The sequence below is a fragment of the Pleurodeles waltl genome, chromosome 4_2, assembly GCF_031143425.1.
Source record: "Pleurodeles waltl isolate 20211129_DDA chromosome 4_2, aPleWal1.hap1.20221129, whole genome shotgun sequence".
NCBI lineage: Eukaryota > Metazoa > Chordata > Amphibia > Caudata > Salamandridae > Pleurodeles > Pleurodeles waltl.
In genome coordinates, this window is record NC_090443.1 from 358,437,671 (window position 1) to 358,461,932 (window position 24,262).

General features: G+C 45.4%; 1 protein-coding gene across 4 annotated transcripts in view; it reads right to left on the minus strand.

The window, feature by feature from the left end:
* Positions 1 to 24,262, minus strand: part of PTPRC (protein tyrosine phosphatase receptor type C) — a 536,505-nt gene that overhangs the window by 69,485 nt on the left and 442,758 nt on the right. For all 4 annotated transcript variants that reach the window (XM_069231438.1, XM_069231436.1, XM_069231437.1 and 1 more), the window contains 2 exons: positions 10,627 to 10,752; positions 6,537 to 6,694 (listed from right to left, as the gene is read on the minus strand). In XM_069231438.1, the coding sequence (XP_069087539.1) occupies positions 6,537 to 6,694; positions 10,627 to 10,752 (284 nt within the window). The remainder of the gene's footprint in view (positions 1 to 6,536; positions 6,695 to 10,626; positions 10,753 to 24,262) is intronic.

Consider the following 24,262-nt stretch of genomic DNA (forward strand, 5'->3'; position numbering starts at 1 on the left):
CAAAAAGGGATGCTGAGCAACAATTCCTCCATAGTAACTCCCGGAGTTTATCTGTCCAGATTCTCAGTCCCTCACACTTTGCCTTGTACCGCAAAATCAGTTATCAATTCAGCCCAGATCTGCAAGTTCCGCGGGGACAATGCATTCTAACTGTATCTATTCTAATCTCCTCAGCCAACCGTCCACTGTAACACACCTTTGTTTCTATTGGGGCACCTTAGGGGGTCTTGGGTATTATTGCTAGGGGGCGCTTGCCCAGGAGTGCAAATTTCTGCTGCATTTTTGTATTCTTGAACTTTGGTAGAATACCTAGCAGGCATTGTCTAGCAGAGGTCTCCAAATGTACCCCTGTCACCCTCTTCACTTTAGATATAATCTCATCCCAATAGTACTGTAGAATGCTATATGACCATGTCACATGAAGAAAGGCAGCCTCCACAGCCCATATCTGTTACAAACACCCGACAGGTGTGAGCATATTTTATACTTTTTAACAGATGCATGGTAGAGGCGATACAGAAAGTTGAACTGTGTTAACTTAAAGAGTTGATTACTACAGACCTCCTGCACTAGAGCACAAGCTATCTTCCACTCGCCATCTGACAATGGTGTATTTACGTCCATGTCCCAGTGTTGCCTGACTGTTAATGGTTGTATTGTCTATCACATGTTTGGGTCATGTATAGCTGGGAGACCACCCTTAGATACTGACCCATTGCCAACACACCCACCAGGGTAGCAGAAGTGGCCGTGATTTTGGAAAAGACCCAGTCAAATCTCCCTAGCTCTATCAGCTAATTTGTCATTTTGAAAGAACTGCAATGCACCAATCCCAAATGCCTCTCTGGTTTCCTCAAAGAATATAAATTGGATTCTTCCCCAGGATGCAAATCTCCCAGGAAACAACAATCCCTCCCCCTCCAAGGGGCACAGACATGCCCGCCACACAATGTATTGTGGAATGGTTCCAACTACCCTATCTCCAGATCGCTAACAAAAGGAGATGTACACAGAACTCTTTACCAAGTCTTCCCATACAGCAGCGTCTGCCCTAATGCTCACCTGCCGTTCATGAGCAGGGTTGGTAGATGCTCCTCCTGCAAGTGTACTGCATAATAAAACATTTCCCAATTATCTATCTCTTCACACCACTTGGCAGCATGCTGCAACTGTGCCTCCATATAATATTATTCTATATTGGGCAAACCCAATCTAGCTTCCTGTCTTTCTCTTGTAAGCACTTCTAATGTTACTCTGCTTAATTTAGCTGCCCACAACTGCGAAACCAGGAGGCAATCAAATTCTTTAAAAGTGGATTGCAGAAGTAGACAGAATGTATTGTCTAACGTACTGAGGCACTTAGGGTGCATAACCATCTTCACAAGTGCTATTCTGCTCATGATAGACAGCAGTAGGAAATCCAAAAAGTGCACCGACTCTGTGGGTCCTCATAACATTCTGTTCATATTATAATCATATTTATTCTCTTGGGAATAGTCTGTCTCCCATCTCAGCCCAAGTTCGGGATGTTTCTCCCGTGCCACCTCCTGTAAGGAGCCCAGAAGGAAACCCTCAACCCAAACCAATCCGCAAATCCTTCCATTTCTCACATCAAAATTGGCAGTGACCAGCTTGGCTGCTGTAAGTACATGGGAGCGTCTTACACATATAGAAACACTGAGGCCAATTTTTATACTTTTTGCTGCAAAACTGCGCTAACGCAGTGTTGCGGCAAAAAGTTTAGCGCTGGCTTGCATCATTACAAAATGCCAGCCAGGCGCCATATTTATTGAATGGCTCAAGCCAGCACTAAAATTGGGCTAGTGCCTTAAAAAAGGATGGGGGTGGCGGTAGGGAAGTAGTAGGGTGTGTGTCAGAAAATGACGCTAGCCTGGTTAGAGGCAAAAAAAAATGCCTCTAACCAGACTAACGCCATTTCCTGGTGCTCAACCACCAAAAACATGTCTCCTGTCTTAGGAAAGACAGGAATCATGCCCACCATCCCAATGGCCAGCACAGGGGACAAGTGTTCCCTGGGCATGGCCATTGCATCCTGTGCCATCCAGGGGGCCCAAAGTTAGGGCCCCGATAGCAAAATAAAAATAGAAACAAAATACTTTTCTGGACTTACCTGGGATGGGGTCCCCCATCCTCCGGTGTCCCTCTAGTGGGGGCTTAGGGAGGGCACCTGTGGACCCATTCCATGGTATTTAACCATGGAAATGGATCCACAGGTCCTATAACGCCTGGTCTGACCCAGGCATTAAATAATGGTGCTAAGCAGGCTTAGCACCATTATTTAGCACCTCCTGCCACCTGTGCATCATTTTAGCACAGGGGAATAAATATGGGGCTATGGGATAGCATCATTTTTTGGATGGGAATGACTACCTTGCATCTCATTGGCGCAAGGTAGGTTCACTCATCCAAAAAATGGTGCAACTTCCTACGTTTTGACATTAGATGTGTCTAATGTCAAAATATAAATATGAAGTTCGGTTTGCGCAGAATTTGCCTCAAAATAATTATGCAAATGCGTCACAAAAAAGTAGAAATATGGGCCTAAGTCTACCACACCAGCAGTTACAATACTCCAATCAGTTAGTACTGTTGGAAGTCTGATCACCTAGGGCTTGATTGCCACAGCAAACAATTGGGATGAAAGAGGTCAACCTTGTCTAGGTCCCCGTTCCACATTCCACAGCATTGACACAACATCTCTAGATCTTACCCTCACAGTTTGAGCCATCTCTGAAAGATGGGATCCACCACCATGTAGTGAAGCACAGTAAACAAGCGTTCCCAGTTTAGCGTATCAAAAGCTTTTCCAGTATCAATTTCCACCAAGACCCTGTCTACTCTGGACCATGTCATTCCATGTGCCATATGACTGAGCCTCTGCAAACTGAGGAATGGAATAAAACTGCATTGATAATCATGTATTGGCTCCATCATGGCACCTTTGAGTCTCATGGTCAAGGTTTTTGCTGAGATTTCTAAATTGGTACTGATCATGCAAAGTGGTCTGTAGACTGAAATCTAGGATGGATCTCCAACAGGTTTGGGGATCTTACCCACCATAGCCCCTTTCATAGAATTTGGAGGCCTGCCCAGTTCCAAACAAGACTGCCTTAGTTTGATAATAACGTGCCAGCAGTCCGCCTGAGGTTGGTGTTTTCATGTGAGACAGGGCCATAATTACCTTTACAAATTCTTGTGCTGTAAGCTCTGCATCAAGATCTGTCCATTATTCCACCTTTAATTGGGGGAGCTCTACATCATCCTGGAAACACCCCTCCATCCCTTGTGTTGACTGTTGATATACCTGTGCCAGATAATGTGGCAGGGTGTCATTGATACCAGTCTGTGTCATCACTAAACTTCCCCTCAGGGCTTTTTAGATTCAACAGCAATGAGGGAGGTTGTTCGCTTTTTAAAAGCTAGGCCAAAAGTCTTTCTAAATTATAGCCCTCCTTGTGGAGTTTCACCCTAAGTGTCGTAAGGGTCAATGCAGTGAGGGCATCCCATTTCTCTGCTACTTAATGTTTCACCTCTACTTATTCCTCTTTCATTCCGGGGTTTGAAAACTCTTGTTTCTGCAGCTGGATATGTTCAGACTGCTCCAAATTAAGCTGCTGCCTCACCCTGTGCATCTTCCCCACATATTACCCCAGACAACTGCCTTGATCACTTCTCCCTCATTCGCTATTGACCCAGTCACTGTCCAGTTTGCTTTCTAAACATGTACTCATCACTTCTTGAACATCGAAGTTCAAAGTAGCATCTTGTAGAGCTTTGAGATTTAACCGCCACATTGGTACGCGTGGACAGTCTCTATACTCAGCATAATCAACTGCTAAAGGTGAATGGTCAGACAAAAATGTGCCTAAATACTGGGCTGACTCCATTTTCCAAATTCCCACTGTTCAGCAACATTCATCCTAGGCTTCTCTGGCTTGAGAGACAGCATCCTTTTGCAAATATCGGGGTACATTTATCTGGTGAGGGAAGAGAATTAATTATTGAGGCAGTTCTTCATGCCATACCATGATTTTTAGCCTTCTTTGGCTGAGGGAATACACAGACACCTGGGGCCAGATTTATACTTTTTCACGCAAAACTGCATTAGCGCACTTTTGCGTGAAAAAGTATAGCAGCGGCTAGCGCCATTCAAAGACGCCGGCCGGGCACCATATTTATGGAATGGCGCTAGCCGGCACTCATGTCCTGTTAGCGTTCTTGGAAAGGTTGCTAAAAGGGAAGGGAGGCGTAGAGGAAACCAGGGCTTGTGCGCCTAAATTTGGTGCTACACTGTTTAGAGGCAGAAAAATGCCTCTAAGGAGTGTACCGCCATTTACTGGTGCACAACCCCCATGGACATGGCTCCTGTCTTATTAAAGACAGGAGCCATGCCAACCACCCCAACGGCCGTGCCCAGGGGACGAATGTCCCCTGGGCATGGGCACTGGGGCCAGTGCCGTGCAGGGGGCCCCAAGTCAGGGCCCCCAAGCAGGAAAAAAATATATACTTACCGGGACTTGCCTGGGATGGGTTCCCCCATCCTGTGGTGTCCCTCTGGTGCGGGTGGGGGTGGGCGGGGCATCCCTGGGGACAAAAGGAAGGGCACTTGTGGGCACTTTCCATGGTCTCTGACAATGGAAATATGCCTACAGGACCCCTTATGCCTGCCCATACCCAGGCGTTAAATAATGGCGCTAAGCAAGCTTAGTGCCATTATTTAAGGCCCCCATCCCCCCCATTTTAGCACAGGGGGATAAATATGGCACAAAGGCCATATCGTCCTTTTCTGGACAGGAATGCTTACCTTGCATCTCATTGACGCAAGGTAGGTTTTCACGTCCAGAAAACGACGTTAACTCCATAACTTTGGCACTAGACGTGTCTAGCGCCAAAGTATAATTATGGAGTTAGGTTTGCGCAGAATTAGCGTAAAAAAATGATACTAATTCAGCGCAAACCGAGTATAAATATGGGCCCAGGTACCTACATGCACTGTGGTGGAAAGACTGAGAAGAACACATTTGTTTCATACTTTATGGTGCCTTCATTGGACTAGTATGATTTTATGGTATCCTGCATATGGGTTCAGATGGTGTGAGGTGGACATTAGCCTATAGGCCTTGTTCCAGATAGTTGTAAGTCATGGCTGACCACAAACAGGGATCCTGTTCTGGGATGAATGTGGTGAGGCTTTGCCATGGAGAGACTCTTAAAGATGCCGTTATGACGAGTTGGAAGAAGATGTGGAGTAATGGTTAGAGCTGCTGACTTTGGAACTGGGGACAAAGTTTCAAGTCTCAGAGTCACCTCAACATCCTGTCATTCTGGGCAAATAACTTAATCTCCCCATGCTTACAAAAATTAATGTGTCCTTTTGTAATGTAACTGGTGCTCATGTAAAGCACTCCAATTCTTTTAGGTCAAGTTCTCACTATGTAAAAAAGAGGCGTTAAAATGCTGATGAAATATGTACCTGTATAGATTGCCCAACTAATGTTCAATTATGTTATCTGTTCATAAAAATAGCTACAGATTTTAATCAAATCAGGGGATCACAGGTATGCTGATGTTACAGGTGAGTACCAGTACGTGCAAACAACTGCTCTATTTTATAGGTCATTCAAGTGGATTGGAGGTGTCAGGTATTTTTGTTGCCCACTGAAAATTGCAAGGTCGGTTCAGGCCTGAAGTCATGCTACCGTCAAAATGCGATTCCAAAATATTTGTTCTGAATATTACATTGTAAAGGTTTTCAGGTTGGAGGTGTGATAAGCATAAGGTGATATTTAAGTTTAAGTTTAAAAAGGTATTTTTGTTTTCGTTCTGTATAAAAAGACCCCTACTTTCCAGTAATAACATTATTTGGGTCTGTGTTTTTTTTGCGAGAACAGAGGTGCCAATTTTGCCAGTCCACAGCCTATGACCAGATCCAAACAAAAGTGAATAGGCCCGCCTTCTAACACCTGATGGGGCTTATTTACAAGCCCCTAGTGCCACTAGAGTATCACTATCAGCAACGCCCCGGTAGCGCTGTGCCCTTATCTACATTTACATGGCGGTGCTAAACCACTTTGTATGCCTCGTAAATATGGGGCCTGGTGCAAGCATAATATGGTGCAAGGGGTTACAAAGTAGTACAGTGCATGCATTGGGCCACTTTGTAAATCTGGCGCTGCGATTTTGGCCTTGTTGGGCCACATTAGCGTTAGAAGAATTACGCTAATGTTGCGCAAGGAGACGGTAGGCCATCTTAAACGTGGGTCCAAATGTTTCTAATTTTTGTATAGCAACATTCTTTACTTTGAATGTGGGAGTGCCCTGCAGTTTGGAGCAATCGTCTGTCATTTCAACAGCACCCTATCCTTAAAGACTGTTTCCCATTGATAATTCATTGTGTAAAATAATAATTGTACCCCCCTTGCATCCATTGCTAAATCGAGCCCTGATTCTTAAACTCAGGTAATTGTTTTTCCTATTTACTTATTATTTATTATTATTTACTTATGTGGATTTACCTGCAGTGAACAACGATGGGGCCACTGAAGAAGTTGCTGAAAGCAGTGACTCTGCGGCGCAGCTTGAGTAGCAGGTAGGGGTCATCGGGCACACCGTGGTCAGGCCAGCTGATGAACTGAATGTGAGTGATATCTCGCTCAGGGGTCTTCTCATTTTTCTGTGAAAACCAGACACTTTCTATGACAGATATTTTTGGCACACATAACTGATTATGAAGTAAATACATATATGTAGGCAAGGTTTTCCCAGGCTTAGTGTAATTGAATGTAGCTGCCTTAGCGTTGCACTATCAAGGGTCACATGACGCCACCAGATAATAGAAAATGACCTTGAAAAATTGACTAGTTTGTAAGGGAAGAGGAGTCCCCAAATGGATGGGGGGAGGGCTCTAATTATGGTTCAAGAGCTACTTGCAGGATAAAAATATTGGATTGACATTCCCACACAGATCCTGCAAATACAGGCCCATATTTATACTTTTTTAGCACAGCATTTGCATCATTGTTTGATGCAAAAGCGGCACAAACTTACAAAAAGACAATTGTATTTTGTAAGTTTGCGCCACTTTTACGTTAAAAAAGTGGTGCAAATGCAGCGCTCTAAAAGTATAAATATGGGTCACAGTGTCACTAAACCTGCACGTAAGTGTCAGGGTTTTTCTATTGTGACTCAGCATATCAATCAATTATAAAAGTTAGTTGAGAATTATTAATTATAACATTTTAATGAGTGGGAAAATACACAATCAAGTTAACAATTTATTGTATGTCAAAAATACATCTTGGGGAAACAAAATTCAAGTGTGTGGTAAATGCAGCAAGGGCATTCTACTCTTTTTGTTTGTGACACATACCCCTATCCCACCCAAAGACCCATTCTGGGAAACCAACAAAATTCATTCCTTGTTTGAAATCACGGGTGCAGCAAATATGCTCACTACAATCCAAACAACCACATTTAAAAGACATGAATACTAAGGAGCAATAATATAGTCAAGTTTATAATAATGGAATCTTCAAACGTGCCTAACATTACTTGGAATCGAACTTGAAAATATATACTTGTAAGAAGATGCCCTTTTTGCGTGGCCACCCACCCTTGCCCCCCATTTGTTGCTGTATTTTATTGTTGTTGTTTGGACTCTGAACAGTGGGCTCTGCCCTTAAAAAATGTAGATTTGGATAATCCATGATCAGCATAGTAAAGTTACCTATACATCCCTAGTATATGGTTCTCTGTGTATCTAGGACCTGTAAGTTAAATGTCACTAGTGGGCTGCACCACCTATTGTGCCACCACTATGCTACCAAGGGAAAGCATGACTCTAGGCCGGCTCCTGCAACCTTGGCATTCAGTTTTGAAACTGAAAATTTAACCTGCCAAAATAAACCTTTAACCAGGCCTAAAACTTATTTTTTAAATACTTACGAATCGCCCTTAAGGTAGGCCCTATATGCCCAAAAGGCATGGAGCATTAAATTTAAAAAGTGGGACATGTTTGCATAAGTTTTAAATGTCCTGACAGTTAAAAATATTTAAAATAGTTTTACACTGTGGCAAGGCTGGCTCTCACATAGAAAGGCTCAGGGTTACATTATATAAAGAATACCTTCAGTTTGGGAATAGCTTGAACCATGGCTCAAGGTATCAAATTATTAGTAATTTAAAATCCAATCAGATTCCATAAAATCCCACTTTTAGAAAGTTAAAGTATGCAAAAAAGTGTTAGAAGGAATGCTTGAATTAATCTCAGCCACTGGTAATAACGCGGTGCTGCATCTCAGTCTATTGCTATTTTGCACACTATGCCACCTCAGTTTGGATCCAGCCATATGCCCACCAATCTTAACCCACATCCCAGTGTACAAACATGTTTCTGCACAAACTGTCAGGCCAGTTCCTCCCTGAATCAGAACACAAGCAACCCAGGTACAGTTTCACCCTAGTTGGGGATCATCAGCTATGGTTCCAGTGACATAGTGTGCACTGGAACTGTGCTCGGGCATACCCATCCCTCTTAGGGTGTCTATAAACATCTTCAGTCTGGGCATCTGATTTGTGTGTATTTCTAAAAAGCTCTGTTTATTTGCAGATCATTATCACAACAGAGATAGTGTTCAGTGGTGCAAAGCCACATGCACTATTATTGCTAAATGTGTAGTGGAGAATGGAATACGGGGCTCAAAATTAAACTTTTGCACATGACCAGAGCATGCACGAAACTGATTGCATACCGTTTGCTGCGTTTCCGTATTAAGAAAGGCAGACAATACATTTGGGTCCACTTTTGACTTTTGAAATGTGGGATAATGCATGCGGCAAAAACACATTGTACAATTGTGAAGTAGCGTGAGAAGAGAGAAAATTATCTGCTCTGTTTTTTGTTATTTTTTTGTTAGGGTTATTTGTTTAAATCTCTATAACCTATGTAAAAATTATTTAAAAAAATCTGTTTTGTATTTTAACTATGATTTCCCAATCTTTTTTTCTCATGTGGTGCAAAAATCCTTTTATTTTTGGACTGAAGCAAAATATATTTGCCCATCATCATATTGCACAAGCAGCAAATGTTTGCCCTATTTTCAAATCAGTGCAACGTTTATGTAATATTATGATAAGTAGGCATAAAAGAGGCTGAGCAAGTTGAATTTCAGTTTACAAATTCATAAAAACAATGGAAATGGCGTCGCACTAGACCAAAGTAGCTGACAAATACACAAAAACAGTGGTAGCCAATGTAACATTATGAACGCGGAATCCATGCCAGACTTTTATGATAGCCACATACAATAAATCAGCATACAATGGGGCATATTTAATAGCCCCTAGCACCATTCTAATGCCACACCAATGTCATTTTTTTAATCTAATGTAGCATTAGGACAAAAATGCTACACCGTATGTACAAAGTGGCGAAATGTATGCATTGTGCCGCTTTGCAATCCTTTGTGCTACATAATACCTGCGCCAGGAATAATGTATGCAAAAAAGGCATTCCCCCCTTAGGAGAGCTGAAAAATCTGTTAGATTTCCTTGCATCATTATTTTCAGCACTTTTGGCGTTAAAAGGGGGAAAGCCATTGCATACAGTGGGCCCCTATCTAATATTTTGGCACTACTCCTGCAGAGAACATCAATGGAGTCAAAAAAATTACGTTATTGCCCCCTACTGTGCGCCATTGTACGCCATATTTTAAATACGGCGCACACATGGTGGCGGTAGGGGGGGCGCTAAAGGGCACAAGAAAAGTGTTGCTGCACTGTGTGCAGCACCACTTTTCTTAAATATGCCCCAAAGAGTATACATGGGGCTCATGTCCACATTCAGTGACTACTTTAAAGTTCTTTCAGGGATCGGGCCTGGCTAGAAGCATGTTGCCACCCTTTTTTGCCTATTTACAATGTGTCTTTTAAAGACTGGCGGAAGGGGATTGAATCTGCTCTTCTGGGGTAGAAGCACTAGGCTTAATGTCGTAAGTGGTAAGGAAATGGGTGATATATCCGGGAAGTAGACCTTCTAAAGGGATCAAACTAAGGGACATATATGACAGATACCTGCAGTTATTTATAACTCGTTTCAACAGTACTCATTTTATGGTCTCCAGAATCCTGCCCGTCTTCTAGGATGATTCCAAACACGAGGTAAATCACAAATGGCCAGGAAATCCAGGCACGGGTGATTCTGGGATGCAAGCATTCCATCCTATTCTAAGTTTATCACAATAGAAGACTGAGGGCACTGAAATTGTGTTTCTGATCGAATTATCACGTTAGTTCTCATTTGTGTGCAGTTTCCCTCCCCTTGGGGGTATTCTTACATACCTTATAAATTCTAATTCGACCGAAAGACCTTTTCTGGTCCAATTAGGATTTACATGGGCATTATAATTGGGAGGGGGTATTATGTGCGTGCGAAGCATGTCTGGGACATTACCCTCTACTTAGAGTTTCATTAATGAAGTTGACGACAGTTTGATCTACTACACCCATGCTCCATGTGTACGACATTGTCTCACGAGCCCTGGATTTCTAGTAATACAGACTAACAGACAGAAATAAATCAGATACGTTATTAGTCAAACTACTTACGTTCGAGATTTGCAGTTTACGAATAATGTAATCAGGACACTTCTTCTCTTCTTTAATCACCACCGTGATGTTTCCAAACGTCAATGTGCCAGTCTCCAGGGTCGGCCAATACTGTGCACACTTCACCTGTAAGGCGAGGAGGCGCCAATAGTTATTCAATGCTTTGAGGCAGCACTTCGTACATTATTACACCTGATGGTATCACTTTTGCATCTTACATCTGGTCATGGTTTCCAACATCTCTGAACATTTTGGTGGAATAAAATGTGGCTACTTCATTCATTTTCAACTTTCATTGCTTAATAAAGTGTTGTGTTTTGCCTTGTAGTGTCACACCTACTTTCTGGCTTCTTTATAAACAATGCAAACGGGATGAATGTCAGGCCCTTTGAAGGTACTGAAAAAGCTTCAGTTTCTATTGTCCTTAACACATTCTTTCCCCCCATATCTAACACTCTGGATTGGCCGCTGCTAGACAATGACCAATGAAGGTTATGGTACCACCAAAAAAAGCCACGAGAGGGCACCAGAAGACAACATATGTCCTAAGGAAAAGGATTTGTTGCTTGTGATTGGGGAGGGGGGCGGGAAGAATGGGGGGGACTCTAATGTCAATCTTCGAATTGCCGGAACCTCTGACAATCCATGCATTTCGGCAAACTGGAAAAATATCACTGCGCAGACTAGCAATTAACATATGAACGTTAGCAAATATAAACATTAGCAAAGCCGTTAATAAACCACTTTCCTTTGTGTAGAGAAACGTATTCACGAGCACCACGGGAACAGCACAGCAAACTCCCCAAATGACACAGGACTTGCACAGCACAGTTCGGTGCTGTTTCAGTAGTCTCTTTCCCAGGTAACAAGAAGACATAGCAACTGAGTAAAGTTGTCCGGTAAGGTTCAAGATACATCATTCCACCTATGGTTCGAGCAGGGGCGTGCACAAACCAAGTAAGTATGTATAGCCTGAATGCTTCAGTCTCAGAAGAATGAACGCTTTGGTTAATTAACTCTGTTGGATCTAAACCCTTGACGTACAAGTGCCATTTTTGGAAGCAGAAAACAATTCCCTAAGTTCTCGTAGACTTGCTTCTTGTATTGCTTATATTGCCGTGCGCCTGAGACCCTCATTATGAGAGCCTTGTAAATTCTGATTCAGCTAGTAACTAAGGCCCATATTTATACTTGGTTTGAGCTGAATTAGCGTAATTTGTTTTACGTTAATTCAGCGCAAACTTACTTCCATATTTATACTTTGGTGCTAGATGGAGTTGACGTCGTTTTCTGGACGTGAAAACATACCTTGCTTCAATGAGATGCAAGGTAGGCGTTACTGTCCAGATAAGGACAATATGGCCTTTGCTCTGTATTTATCCCCCATGCTAAAATACAGCACGCCTTGAATAATGGCGCTAAACTTGCTTAGCGCCATTATTTAATGCGTGGGTATGGGCAGGCGTAAGGGGACCTGTAGGCATATTTTCATGGTCAGAGACCATGGAAAGTGCCCACAGGTGCTCTTACCTGGCTCCAGGGAAACCGTCACCCCAACCCCACCCACACCAGAGGGACACCACAGGATGGGTGACCCATCCCAGGGAAGCCCCGGTAAGTATTTTAATTTTTTTAATTTTTCCCTGCTCGGGGACCCTGACTTGGGGCCCCCTGCACACCCACCACCCCAAAGGCCATGCCCAAGGGACATTCGCCCCCTGGGAAGCACGGCCATTGGGGTGGTGGGCATGGCTCCCGTCTTTACTAAGACAGAAGCCATGTCCATTGGTGTTGTGCACCAGAAAATGGCGCTACACTGCTTAGAGGCATTTTTATGCCTCTAAACAGTGTAGCGCCAAATTCAGCGCACAAGCCCCGGTTTCCCCTATGCCTCCCCCGCAGTGTTAGCATCTTTTCCAAGGACGCTAACAGGGCATTGGTGCCGGATAGCGCCATTCCATAAACATGGCGTCCGGCCGGCACCTTGGAATGGCGCTATACGCAGTTTTGCATGAAAAAGTATAAATCTGGCCCTAAGGCCCATATTTATGAACAATGATGCACAACTGCGCTAGTGCATTTGTGCGTCAAAAATTTTAGTGCGAGCTATCGCCATTCCGTAGAGTCATCTATGCACCATATTTATTAAATGACGCACAATGAATGGCTAGCGTCATGAAAAATGACGGTAGCCGGGGCTTGATGGCGGTAGAAAAAATGGCGCTGGACAGAATAGCGGCAAAATATATGCCACTTGTCAGCCTATCGTCATTTTTTGGCACCCAAGCAGCCAAAACATGACTCCTGTCTAAATATAGACAGGAATCATTACCACAATCCCAATACCCACCACTGGGGACCAGGATTCCCAGGACCACCCCAACAGACTCAGTGCCAGCCAGGGGGCAACATGTAAGTGGCCCCCAGTGGCACTTAACAGTAAAACATATACTTACCTAAACTTACCTGGCATGGGCTCCCTCCTCCAGTAGTGTCCCTGTGGTGTGGGTGGAGGTGATGCTGGGGTTGGAGTGGGCACCTATGTGCCCAAAATAGGGACACCATGGTGGAGTCCATGGTGATTCCTTTTGAAAATGTGCCTAGCTGCACTTTAACGCCTGGTCTGACCAGGCTTTGAATTCTGCCGCTAATCCAGCTTAGCGTAATTGTGTGGTTCCGCTATCTAGGTGAGCATTGTTGTAGCGTCGGGAGGTAAATATGGCCCTAGGGGGCTACCATCATTTTTAGGACGGGAACGCCTACCTTGCATCTCATTGTCACAATTAGACGCAAAGTGGTTTGGCGCTCCCTAAAAATGGAGTTAAGTTTGCACCGCTTTAGCGTGAAAAAAATTACTCTAAAGTGATGCAAACGTTTCATAAATATGGGCCAAAGGGTCAGATTTATCAGGAGATTGTGTCGCCATTGCATCACACTCGGACCCAGATTCTTGAAGGTTTAGCATCGGTTTAGCGTTAATTTTTTTGATATTTGCATTGGTTTGTGTGGAAATGTAACGCAAAGCAGGCTGAAATGCTGCTTTACGTTACTTTGCCTCAAGGGGGCGTTACATGAGTGGTACATGAGTGGTACATGGACGTATCCGTGCTACCACTCATGCTTTTTGATGCTAAACCCTATTCTGAAACATCAGAAGAAAGAATTTAGCAGCAAAATTAACTCCTTTTCAAAGCAGGTGCAAAACAAAGAAATGTTTTCATTTCTCCCTGCTTTTCCAACTTTGCATATGTGCTGCACTGTACAGCACATGTACAAAGTGAGAAAAGCAATTGCACTTGTCTAGGCATTTATTTTGTACAGGAAGGATACCCTTCCTGTACAAAACATATGTTAGACTCATGCACACACCCTAGCACTATGGCGCTAAGGTGTGTGCGTGGCGCACAGCAGCTGAAATCAGCACCAGCGCTAGGAAGAGGGGAGGAGAGTGCCATTTCTATGTAAATATGACACTTTCCTGCTCTCTCCTTGTCACACAGTGCAGCGCAGCTTTTTTGGAAGCTGCACTGCACTGCATGACACCTACCATAATCTGGGACTTGGAGGCTTATTTACAAGCCCTGTAGCGCAGGGCTTTTCAGCAAGTAACCTTTCTGTGCTGCCCTTCGCCACAGGGAAAGGGCAGAAATGTACTGTCTCTACAAGATACTGCTCATTTCTGTCCTCTTCCCCCTGAGCTGGTGCAAAATGGGCTCTCTAGCACTGGCGCAGGCACCCTTGTACCATGGTGCAAGGATGTGTGCGTCACAGATAGGATTAGGATAGTTTCTGTGCAGGAAGGGACACCTTCCTGCGCAAAAACTAACCATGGAGGCTTTTATCTCTTTCTGTGTGTGCTGCAGAATTCAGCACATGTAAAAAGAGGACATAATGAGGAGAAATAAATAAATTTCTCCTCATTGTGCCTTCCCTGGGGAGGTGTAAGATTTTGAAGCAGTCCCAGGTTTCTTGTGAATCTGGGAATGCGTAGAAACCCATGGGTATTGCATGGAAAACACACCTCAACGCCCATGGAACGCCTTGCTGATGAAGTCTAAGGCAATATAGTGACTTGTGCTGAGTTTCCTTACACCTTATGTACAAGGCCATGAAAAGCCACACAAAGTGGCTTTGCGTGGCCTTGTAGATATGGGCCTACACTATGCGCTGCCGGTGCATCTAAAAAAGTGATGCACTAGAGGCGCACATGACTTGTAAATAAGCCCGTTGGTGTCACAAGGGCAACACAATCCCTAAATCAGATTTACCAAGCAATTCAAGGGCACCTTGCTTGGCTCTGTATTGCTTGGTAAATCTAGAGTTCGCAAGGCACTGCAAGTTGCTGCCTTTGAGTTTCTCTGCCTGAGATTCTTTCCATGGGTGGGGTGTTTCTGTTCCCACACATCCCACCTATGGATTTTGGCATATTTCCAGACCTACCAACCTGAGTAAACCTTGGAATGCACCAACATGCTATTTCCTCCCAGGGGAGGCACACAAGGATAAATATATTTATTTCTCCTCATTGTTTCCGCTTTATAAGTGTGCTGGTTCTGCAGCACACTTAGAAAGGGCAAAAAGCATTAGGGGATTGTTTTTGTGCAGGAAGGTGTTAATTCCTGCACAAAAAAATACTGCCTTCAATGCAGACACCCTTGCACCATGGCACAAGGGTGTCTATCTTGGCACTAGGCAGCTGATTGAGTGCCAAAGCTGGCGAGAGCAACAATGCGCCATTTATTTGTAAATATGGTGCATACCTGAACTCTCCCTTTCACACAGCGAAGCAAGTTGTCTTTCTGAGCTGAGATGAGTGAAACTCTGATAAATATGCCCCTAAGGGTGTGTAAAATTAGCATAATTTGGTTTTACACTGTTAGAAATGGGGTCTTTGTTTGGCAGTCAGGTTACCCACTGTCCAAGCAAGGACCCTCACTCTAGTCAGGGTAAGTCACACACAATCCAAATTATCCTGTGCCCACCCTCTGGTAGCTTGGCACTGGGCAGTCAGGCTTAACTTAGAAGGCAATGTGCAAAGTATTTGTGCAATAAATCATACAATACCACAATATACCACCACAAAAATACACCACACAGTGTTTCGAAAAATATATAATATTTATCTGGATAAATGCAGGTCAAAACGATTAAAGATGAAATAAGCAAATGTAGGGATATCACTGAAAGTGATATCAAGTGTCCTAGAGTTGAAATATTACTATAAAAGCAATAAAAAGTGCCTTAAGTTCTCCTAGAAACAACAAGTGTCTCTTGCAGGACAAAGTACTTGGTTTGCGTTGAAAAATCATCGCAAGGTACCGCAGAGATGCGTGGAAAACGGTGAGTGTGCATCTGTTTCGCCCCTTCGCACAAGGACTTGTGTCAGTATTTTCCACGCGGCGAAGATGTTGTGTCGATTTCTAGCGTGTGGACTTGGATCCTCTTCAGGTTGCAAGGTTTTCAGACACCCTGGGGACGATGCGTGGAATCCTGAGCTGGTGGAGTGAAGTCACAGGGGCTGCATCGATTACGGTAGGCGATGCGTGGAATTTCCTTCCGCACAGCAGGTGCTGCGTCGATTCCTCTTAGGAAGTCGGGTGGCGGCGTTCTGAGTCGGCTTGCGTCAATCCAGTAGGGCCGTGCGTCGAAGTTCTGGTTGTGTCGCTGGCGCTGAGTCGATCTTCTGTCGCTGAGTCGGGCTGCGTAGTTTCGGACTATTCACCGCACAGGGATTTCAGCTGCAGGAGAGAAGTCTTTTTGGTCCTGAGACTTCAGGGAACAGGAGGCAAGCTCTATCCAAGCCATTGGAGAACACTTCTGCAGCAAAGCAAGAGAGCAGCAAGACAGCAGGGCAACAGCAAGGCAGCAGTCCTCTTCAGAAAGCAGTCAGGTGAGTCCTTTGGGCAGCCAGGCAGTTCTTCTTGTCACGGTGCAGGTTCTGGTTCAGGTTTCTGCTCCAGGAAGTGTCTGAGGTGGTAGGGCAGAGGCCCTGTTTTTATACCCAAATGTGCCTTTGAAGTTGGGGAGACTTCAAAGAGTGGCTTAGAAGTGCACAAGGTCCCCTTTCAGTTCAATCCTGTCTGCCATGGTCCCAGTAGGGGTTGTGGCAGTCCTTTGTGTGAGAGCAGGCCCTCCACCCTCCCAGCCCAGGAAGACCCATTCAAAATGCAGATGTATGCAAGTGAGGCTGAGTACCCTGTGTTTGGGGTGTGTCTGAGTGAATGCACAAGGAGCTGTCAACTAAAAACAGCCAGGCGTGGATTGTGAGGCACAGAAAGATGTAAGTGCAGAGAAATGCTCACTTTCTAAAAGTGGCATTTCTAAAATAGTAGTATTAAATCCAACTTCACCAGTCATCAGGATTACACTAAAGTTACAAAAAGTTAGGGGTGACCATCCTAAGGCTGTCAGGTCTAACATACACAAGTACTTGACATTTTGGGTAAGTAGTGCAAAACTAAGCAAAATTCAAATCTGCCACTTAGAGCTATATTTTAAAGCAACATGTGTTATTGCAGAGCCATATTTCCACTAAAGAAAGCCCAAAACACAAATGCTGTGAAAAATTGGCACATAACAGACCAATGTGACATGCATTGTTCTGAAATACATGCAGGTGCTTTCAGTCAAACCTCTTCATCCACTGGTCTGTTGGGGAGCTATTCGCACACCACAGCACACAACATGGGACATTGTGTGAGCCCACTTCAATCAATGGCTTTCTTGGCTGTGTTTGAGAGCATTTTGCTTGTGTACAAATTCCCAAAACACCAAAACAAATTGCATGTAACTAATTGCCAGGCTGGTTGACAAATTTCTGCTTTTATTTCTGCATGCGACCAATGCCGCACATGGTTCTGGGACCACCCTCCCCCCCCCATGGGCAGCTAACTCACGCAGCTCCCAGCCTTTGTTCATACACAAGATGGGGTTAACCACTTCCCTACAGACAGCAAGCTCCATATCAGGGAGGGGGTCATGCGGTCCCTGTCTGGAAGCCACGATTGGCCCTGGATACCCCATCACCAAGGGACCTTTTTAAAAAAAAGAAAAACGGGAAGGGCACTCAGCTCCCTCTCCAAGCCACTGTTGACACCAGGTACCCCATCCCTCAAGGTCAAAAGTTATATTAGTTAGGGGAGGGGCCATGTAGGCCCCCTCCCTGATCCTCTAGAGGCCCCAGAGACCTCATCCTCTGAGGCAAAAATCATTTGCATTAGGGAGGTGGTGCAAGCCCCCCTTCTGTGAACCCAAATGGACCCCCAGCACCCCACCCTCTAGTGTAATCCAGTAATATTAGGGGAGGCGAGTGAGTGCCCTCACCCGAGCCTTAAGAGGCCTGAGGACCCCATTTCTGAATTCAAAACCATTTATTGTAGGAGGGTGCATGGCACTCCTCACTGAACCCAAAAGGATCTCAGAGACCCCTCGAGTCAAACACTAATCATAGGGTAGGTAGACATGTAACCTCTCTCCTCGAGCGTTAAAAGCCTTCAATCCAAGTGGGTGCCCCAGTTCCCACCTGGGGTACCCACAAAACATATTGTTGAGAGTCACGGGGAGAGACCCAGGGCCCCAGCTGTTCCAGCTGGCTCCTGCAGGCAAGATCAGCTATTTCTGCTCACTCCCACCACGTGGGAGCAACCACAGTTTTTCTGCCTGTGATAGCATGGGCAGGGAAATAGAAGTGTGTTCCCAATGAGCAGCAACATTTTCAAAGCTCTCGCTGGATGGGAGCACACTTCTTTCCTTGCTCAAGGTCCTACTGTGTCCTGGGGGTGGGATCGCCAAGACACAGGTAAAGAGCCAGTCACAGAGATGGGGTCTCTGAGGCCTTGAACGGCTCTGGGAAGGGGGCTGCACACCCTCCCCCTCTAATTATTGTTTGGTCCTGGGGGATGTATCACTTGGCCCATTTGGACTCAGGGAGGAGGGTCATGTGCCCCGTCCTCTTAAACTAATGTGCTTGGCCCTGGGAGATGGGCCCCTTGGGCTGCTTCAGGCTCAGGAAGGGGTGTGTGAAACCCTCCCCTTTTAATACCCTTTTAGGGGCCACATACCAGGGCCTCTTAAGGTTCAGGTGAATGGTCAACATGCCCCCCTCCCCTTATTGATTAACTTGTACCAGGATGTGGGGTCCCTAGGGCCCATCTCTGGCTTATGGAGGGGAGCTGCATGCGCTCTCCCCTAAATTTTATATAAATTTAAATGCTGATAGTTTTTATTCTGAGAAATTGATTGCAATCCCACAGTAGTCCTGCAAGTCTTGCGGTACTCCTGCAGAATTGTGACTTTATTGAAAAAACAAACAAATATTTTGGCCCAGATGATGGGGTTCATCTGGGCTCGGGGGGAGGGGCCATGTGCCCTCTTGCCTTAAACTAATGAGCTTGGCCTTAAGGGATGGAGAACCAGGGGCTGCTACAGGCTCATGGATGGGTATGACACACCCACCTCAACTATTAGTACATTTTCAGGGGCCATCTCCAAGATTTGTTGAAGCTCGGGCAGGGGCTGTGTGCCTCCCTCACCTACTAATTTATTTGGGTCTGGTGGATGGGGTTCTTGGACCCTGTCTCTGGATCAGGAAGAGGGGGCAGCATGCCCCTCCCCTAAATAATATTATGATTTAAATGCTGGGTGACTTTTGTTTTCTCAATGGCAATCCTGATTCCTGCAAGTCTTTTAGCACTCCTGTGGGATCAACACTTTTATTTAAATATATATATATATATTTTGGCCTCTGGGTGGATCTTCCAGGGGGAGAAATCACAGTTTCCCTACCTGCAGGAGCACAGGCAGGGAATCAGAGGTGTGTTCCCACTTGGCGGGAACATTTTCAAAGCTTCCGCCTAGTGGGAGCACTATGTACATAGATATATATATATATATATATATATATATATATATATATATATATAGATATATATATATATAGATATATTAAGATATATATATATACTGAAAAAAACAAAGGTTACAGGGATGTTATAGTTAGATTCACGTTTTACCCACACAAAACCATAAAAATTGTCAGTTATTGTTATACTCATAATTATACTTATGTTAGGAAACTATAACTCGTGGTCTAAAGTTACTTAATGGCAGCATTTATAGTTTCTTCAGATAAGTAGAACTATAACTGATGGATTTGTATGGTTCTATGCAGGTAAAATGTGCATCTAACTATAACATCCATTCAACCTTTAGTTCTTTTAATGAATTTCTATGTTTTTTTAAATGTAAAGTAATATATTATTCCTGTACATTAATATAACCACCAGTGCGCATGATTTTTCTCCGGTGCGTGGCTGGGGTATGGTGTGTAAGTGGATTAGGTTTTTTCCATTGGACATCGAATCCACGGGTCCCCAGAGGGTACCCCCAGTCCGCCCATGGGATCAGTGGGTACCCGCGGATCCTCAGTTCAAGGCAAAAACAAATTTGGAGGCAATTTCTTGCCCATGAAGGGTTCCACAGTGACCCCTCTATGCGTCCTATGGGGCCAGGATATCTCTATTCTGACCCCCTATCTGTTTTGACACTTTACCTTTCCCTCTCCTGGGCCAAGCGATGAATAGAATGGCAGCCACAATTTTCCTTTCAGGTTGCGGCAAGCCAATCAGGGCCTTGCTTTTCCCACAGATCCGCGGATCCCCAGTGGGTACCTGCAAATCCTCCATGCATAGATACACACAGGATCAGCATCCCAGGATCTACAATTTTTTTCATTAATATCTCCAAAATTACTGAACGGATTCACACCAGATCAAATCAAAAGGTCTCTTTGTGGACCAAGAGCTGGCTTTCTACAAAATTTTGTGTAATTCAGTTCAGCAGTTCGGACTGTAGTTGTGTTCAAAATCCCTATATTTGAAAATGCATGGAGAAAAAACATTTATGGACCCTACCATCTTCTTGGCCTCCACTTGTTGAATCACCCTGAAACTTTCAGGACAGCAGATGAAGTGATCAGGCCACAAATTCTGAAAATATCATGAAGATTCATCAAACAGCACCAAAGTAGTTAGAAAAACAAAAAATGCTTAACCTATGGCAATTAGGTCCTAACCATAACTACCTACTGGTTATTGCCAGTAGGTTTCATATAGGTATATGAAGGACCAGAGACCATGGGGTCAGAATAGCCTCTGACCCCAATCTCACTGCTGTCCCCCACAGCCCCTGCATTGCCCCTCATGTCTGCTGCCCAGCTGCAGGGCATGAGGCTGCCAGTTCAATCCCTCGGTCCACCTGGACTGACTCACCGCCTTGTGTAACTGTGGTAATTGCTGTCACAGTAATAGTTTTTTTGTGAAGTGTAATTATAGTTTTGTTTTTCTGGACCCTTAGTTGCCCCATTCTGTTTTCCCTCCTTGCGATTCCCTGTTGTTGTCTGTACTTTCTTAGCCCATTTTTTCCCACCAATTTTTCCCTCCACTGCTGCCCTCCTTCATCCCGGCCAGCCCCTCCTCCCTTCCAGGAGTACTTATGGAGGCTGCTGCTTGACCTCCAGTGAGTAGCCTCTGGCCTTGGTCTCAGCGCTCTCCCCCACTGCCTCTGCCTTCGCACTCGTGTCTGCTGCCCAGCTGCAGCACAGAATGCTGCCGATTGGATCACAAGGTCCACCTGGACTGACTCACAACCTTGTGTAATTGCTGTAATTGCTGTTGCAGTAATTGTTATTTTGTAAAGTGTTTTTTTAAAAAGTGTAATTATAGTTTTGTTTCTCTGGACCCTTAGTTGCCTCGTTCTGTTTTGCCTTCTTGCGGCCCTCTGTTGATGCCTGAACTTAGTCCATTTTTTCCTGCTGTTTTTTCCCCTCCCCTCCACCGCCCTCCTGCCTCTCTGCCATCCGCTACTCACCTTCCAGGACTACTTATGGAGGCCACTTTGCAACTGTGCAGCAGGTGCACCACTGGCACGCCCAAGGCAAGCCTGTCTGCAACCTTCTGTGTCTGGACGGCGCCCAGCACAAGGAACACTGGCCCTACTCACCACCACAGATACTCCTCTGCAGATCTCCATGCTCTCAACCCTGGAAGCAACAATAACTGCTGCCTTGCATCACTTTGCCACACAGTAGGACCATTCACCTACACTCACTGTGGATACTACTCCACCCTAGTTCTGACCGCCATCAATGCCACTAATGCCTTGCCATCCTCACGGACAGAGACAGCCTTAGAAAAACTTCAATGCATCCTGTTCAAAGACAGATCACTCTGCAAACATGCAACCTAAGTTTGGGATATCATCTCCACCCTCGCACCCTGACGTGGCCTCATCACAGAGAACTGGCTCACCCTCATCTCGGCACCAGACATTGTTACGGCAACGCCCTACAGAATGAAACATCACGACTGCACCACCAGGCTCAGAGGCGGCATCTCAATCATACACAAGGAATCAATCACCTGCACCATCACTAATGACAAAACCACATCCATCACGAAACACATGAGATTCCAGCTCCATGCTAATGACAACACCACCATCAAAGGCACCATCCCATACAGACCACCAGGACCAAGAACCGGTCTCAGCGACACCATCACTTAATTCATCACCCTGCTTGCCATTGAGTCCGAACATTAAGTCTTCCTGGTAGACCTCAGCTACCACCTGGATGACCCCACTTACACCAACTCCACCGACCTGCTAGAAAGACTGGACACACCAGCCTCAATCAGCTGGTCGCGGGCCCCACGCTCAAAGCAGGGCTTCCGCTGGACCCCATCTTCACGTCCAGAAACAGAATCAGCTATAGCCACACCACGTAACTCACCTGGTCTGCCCACTACAACACACACTTAACCCTCACTGGAATCCCCCCACACTGCCCCATCCACCACAGAACCCCCCTCCTGTGGCATGACCAAGGTCACTCAGCAGCAATGGTCAGACACCCTCAGCACCTCACAGCCCAAAGTCACCACCAGCTTGAACCAGGCAGTACAGAATGTTAACAACTGGATCATCAGCACCGCCTACCTGGTCGCACCGACCAAACCAGCCTAGACCCACAGAAGAACCACCAGCTGGTACACCCCGTAACCCAGTAAATCAAAACGCAAGTGCAAACAACTAGAGAGAAGATGACGCACCAGCAAGAACCACACCGACCGAGCCACCTTCAAAACAGTCCTCAACGACTTCTACCACCAGAACAAAGCTGCAAGAAAAGAGGTCCTGACACATCCGATCAAGAACAGTCACAACCAAATCAAGGAACTCTTCACCGTCATCAGAAAGTTTGTCTGCCCATCAGCCAACAAAAACTCCATCCTCCCTCACAAGAACTCTGCAGTGCCCTCACCGACCACTTTCACATCAAGATAGAAACTATCCATATTAACTTTGATCCCCAACCCTCCGACCTCCCGAGCATCCCATCAATCTCCAACACTGACCAGCCGCTCACAGCATGAGGACAACTTAGCACAGCGAACACAATCACACTCATGAGTGCCATTCACTCAGGAGCACCCACCAACCCCTACCCCCATAGGATCTTCAACTTCAGAAGAAACAAGATCAGAAACCAGCTCACCACCATCCTCAATGCCTGGTTAACCATGCCCACTTTTCCAGAAGCCTGGAAACACACAGAGATCAGAGCCCTCCTCAAGAAGCCCTCAGCAGACCCCAGTGACCTCCAGAATTACCGCCTGATCTCTCTGCTTCTATTCCCTGCCAAAGTCCTGGAGAAGGCCATCAACCTCCAACTCACCGAACACATGGAGAAAACCAATCTGCTAGACCCCTCCCATTCAAGCTTTAGAGCCAATCACAGCACAAGAAAGTTCTGATCGCCCCAACAGATGACATCCACGCCCTACTTGATAGAGGAAAAGCAGCCCCCCTGATCCTACTCGACCTCTCTGCCACCTTTGACACCATCTCCCACCACACACTGATCAACCAACTACACCAGATTGGGATCACAGATGATGCACTCAGAAGGATGGCATCCTTCCTCACAGTACGCACCAAGATCGTCTGCCTCCGCCCTCACCTGACAGGTCAAGGACACTATCTGTGGCATCCCCTGAGGCTCCTCCCTAAGTCCAACATTCTTCAATGCCTACATGACACCACTCACATTGAGAGATCACACAGCATCATCTCCTACACTGATGACATGCAGCTCGTTCTCTCACTCTCAACAGACGCCACCAAGATTAAAACCAACTTCCACAACTGTATGAAGAACGTATCCACCTGGATGAAGGACAACTGTCTGAAGCTTAACATGGACAAAATGGAGGTTCTGATCTTTGGCAGACACTAAACCCTCTGGAATGACTCCTTGTGGCCAGGAGAGCTCAGACCCACCCCCACACTGAAAGATCATGCCCGCAACCTCAGCATCATCCTCAACAGTGAACTCTCCATAAAACACCAGGTCAACACCGTTTCCGCAGCCTGCTTCCACATGCTCCGCAAGATCTTTAAGGGGTTCCCCATCGGCACGAGGAAGACAGTGATGCAGGCCCTTACCACCAGCAAAGACTCCAGACGATCCAGAACTGATCCTCAACCTGCCTAAGAGAACCCACGTCACCCAGCATCTGAAGGACCTTCATTGGTTCCCAATCCAGAAAAGATGCCACTTCAAGCTCCAGATCCATGC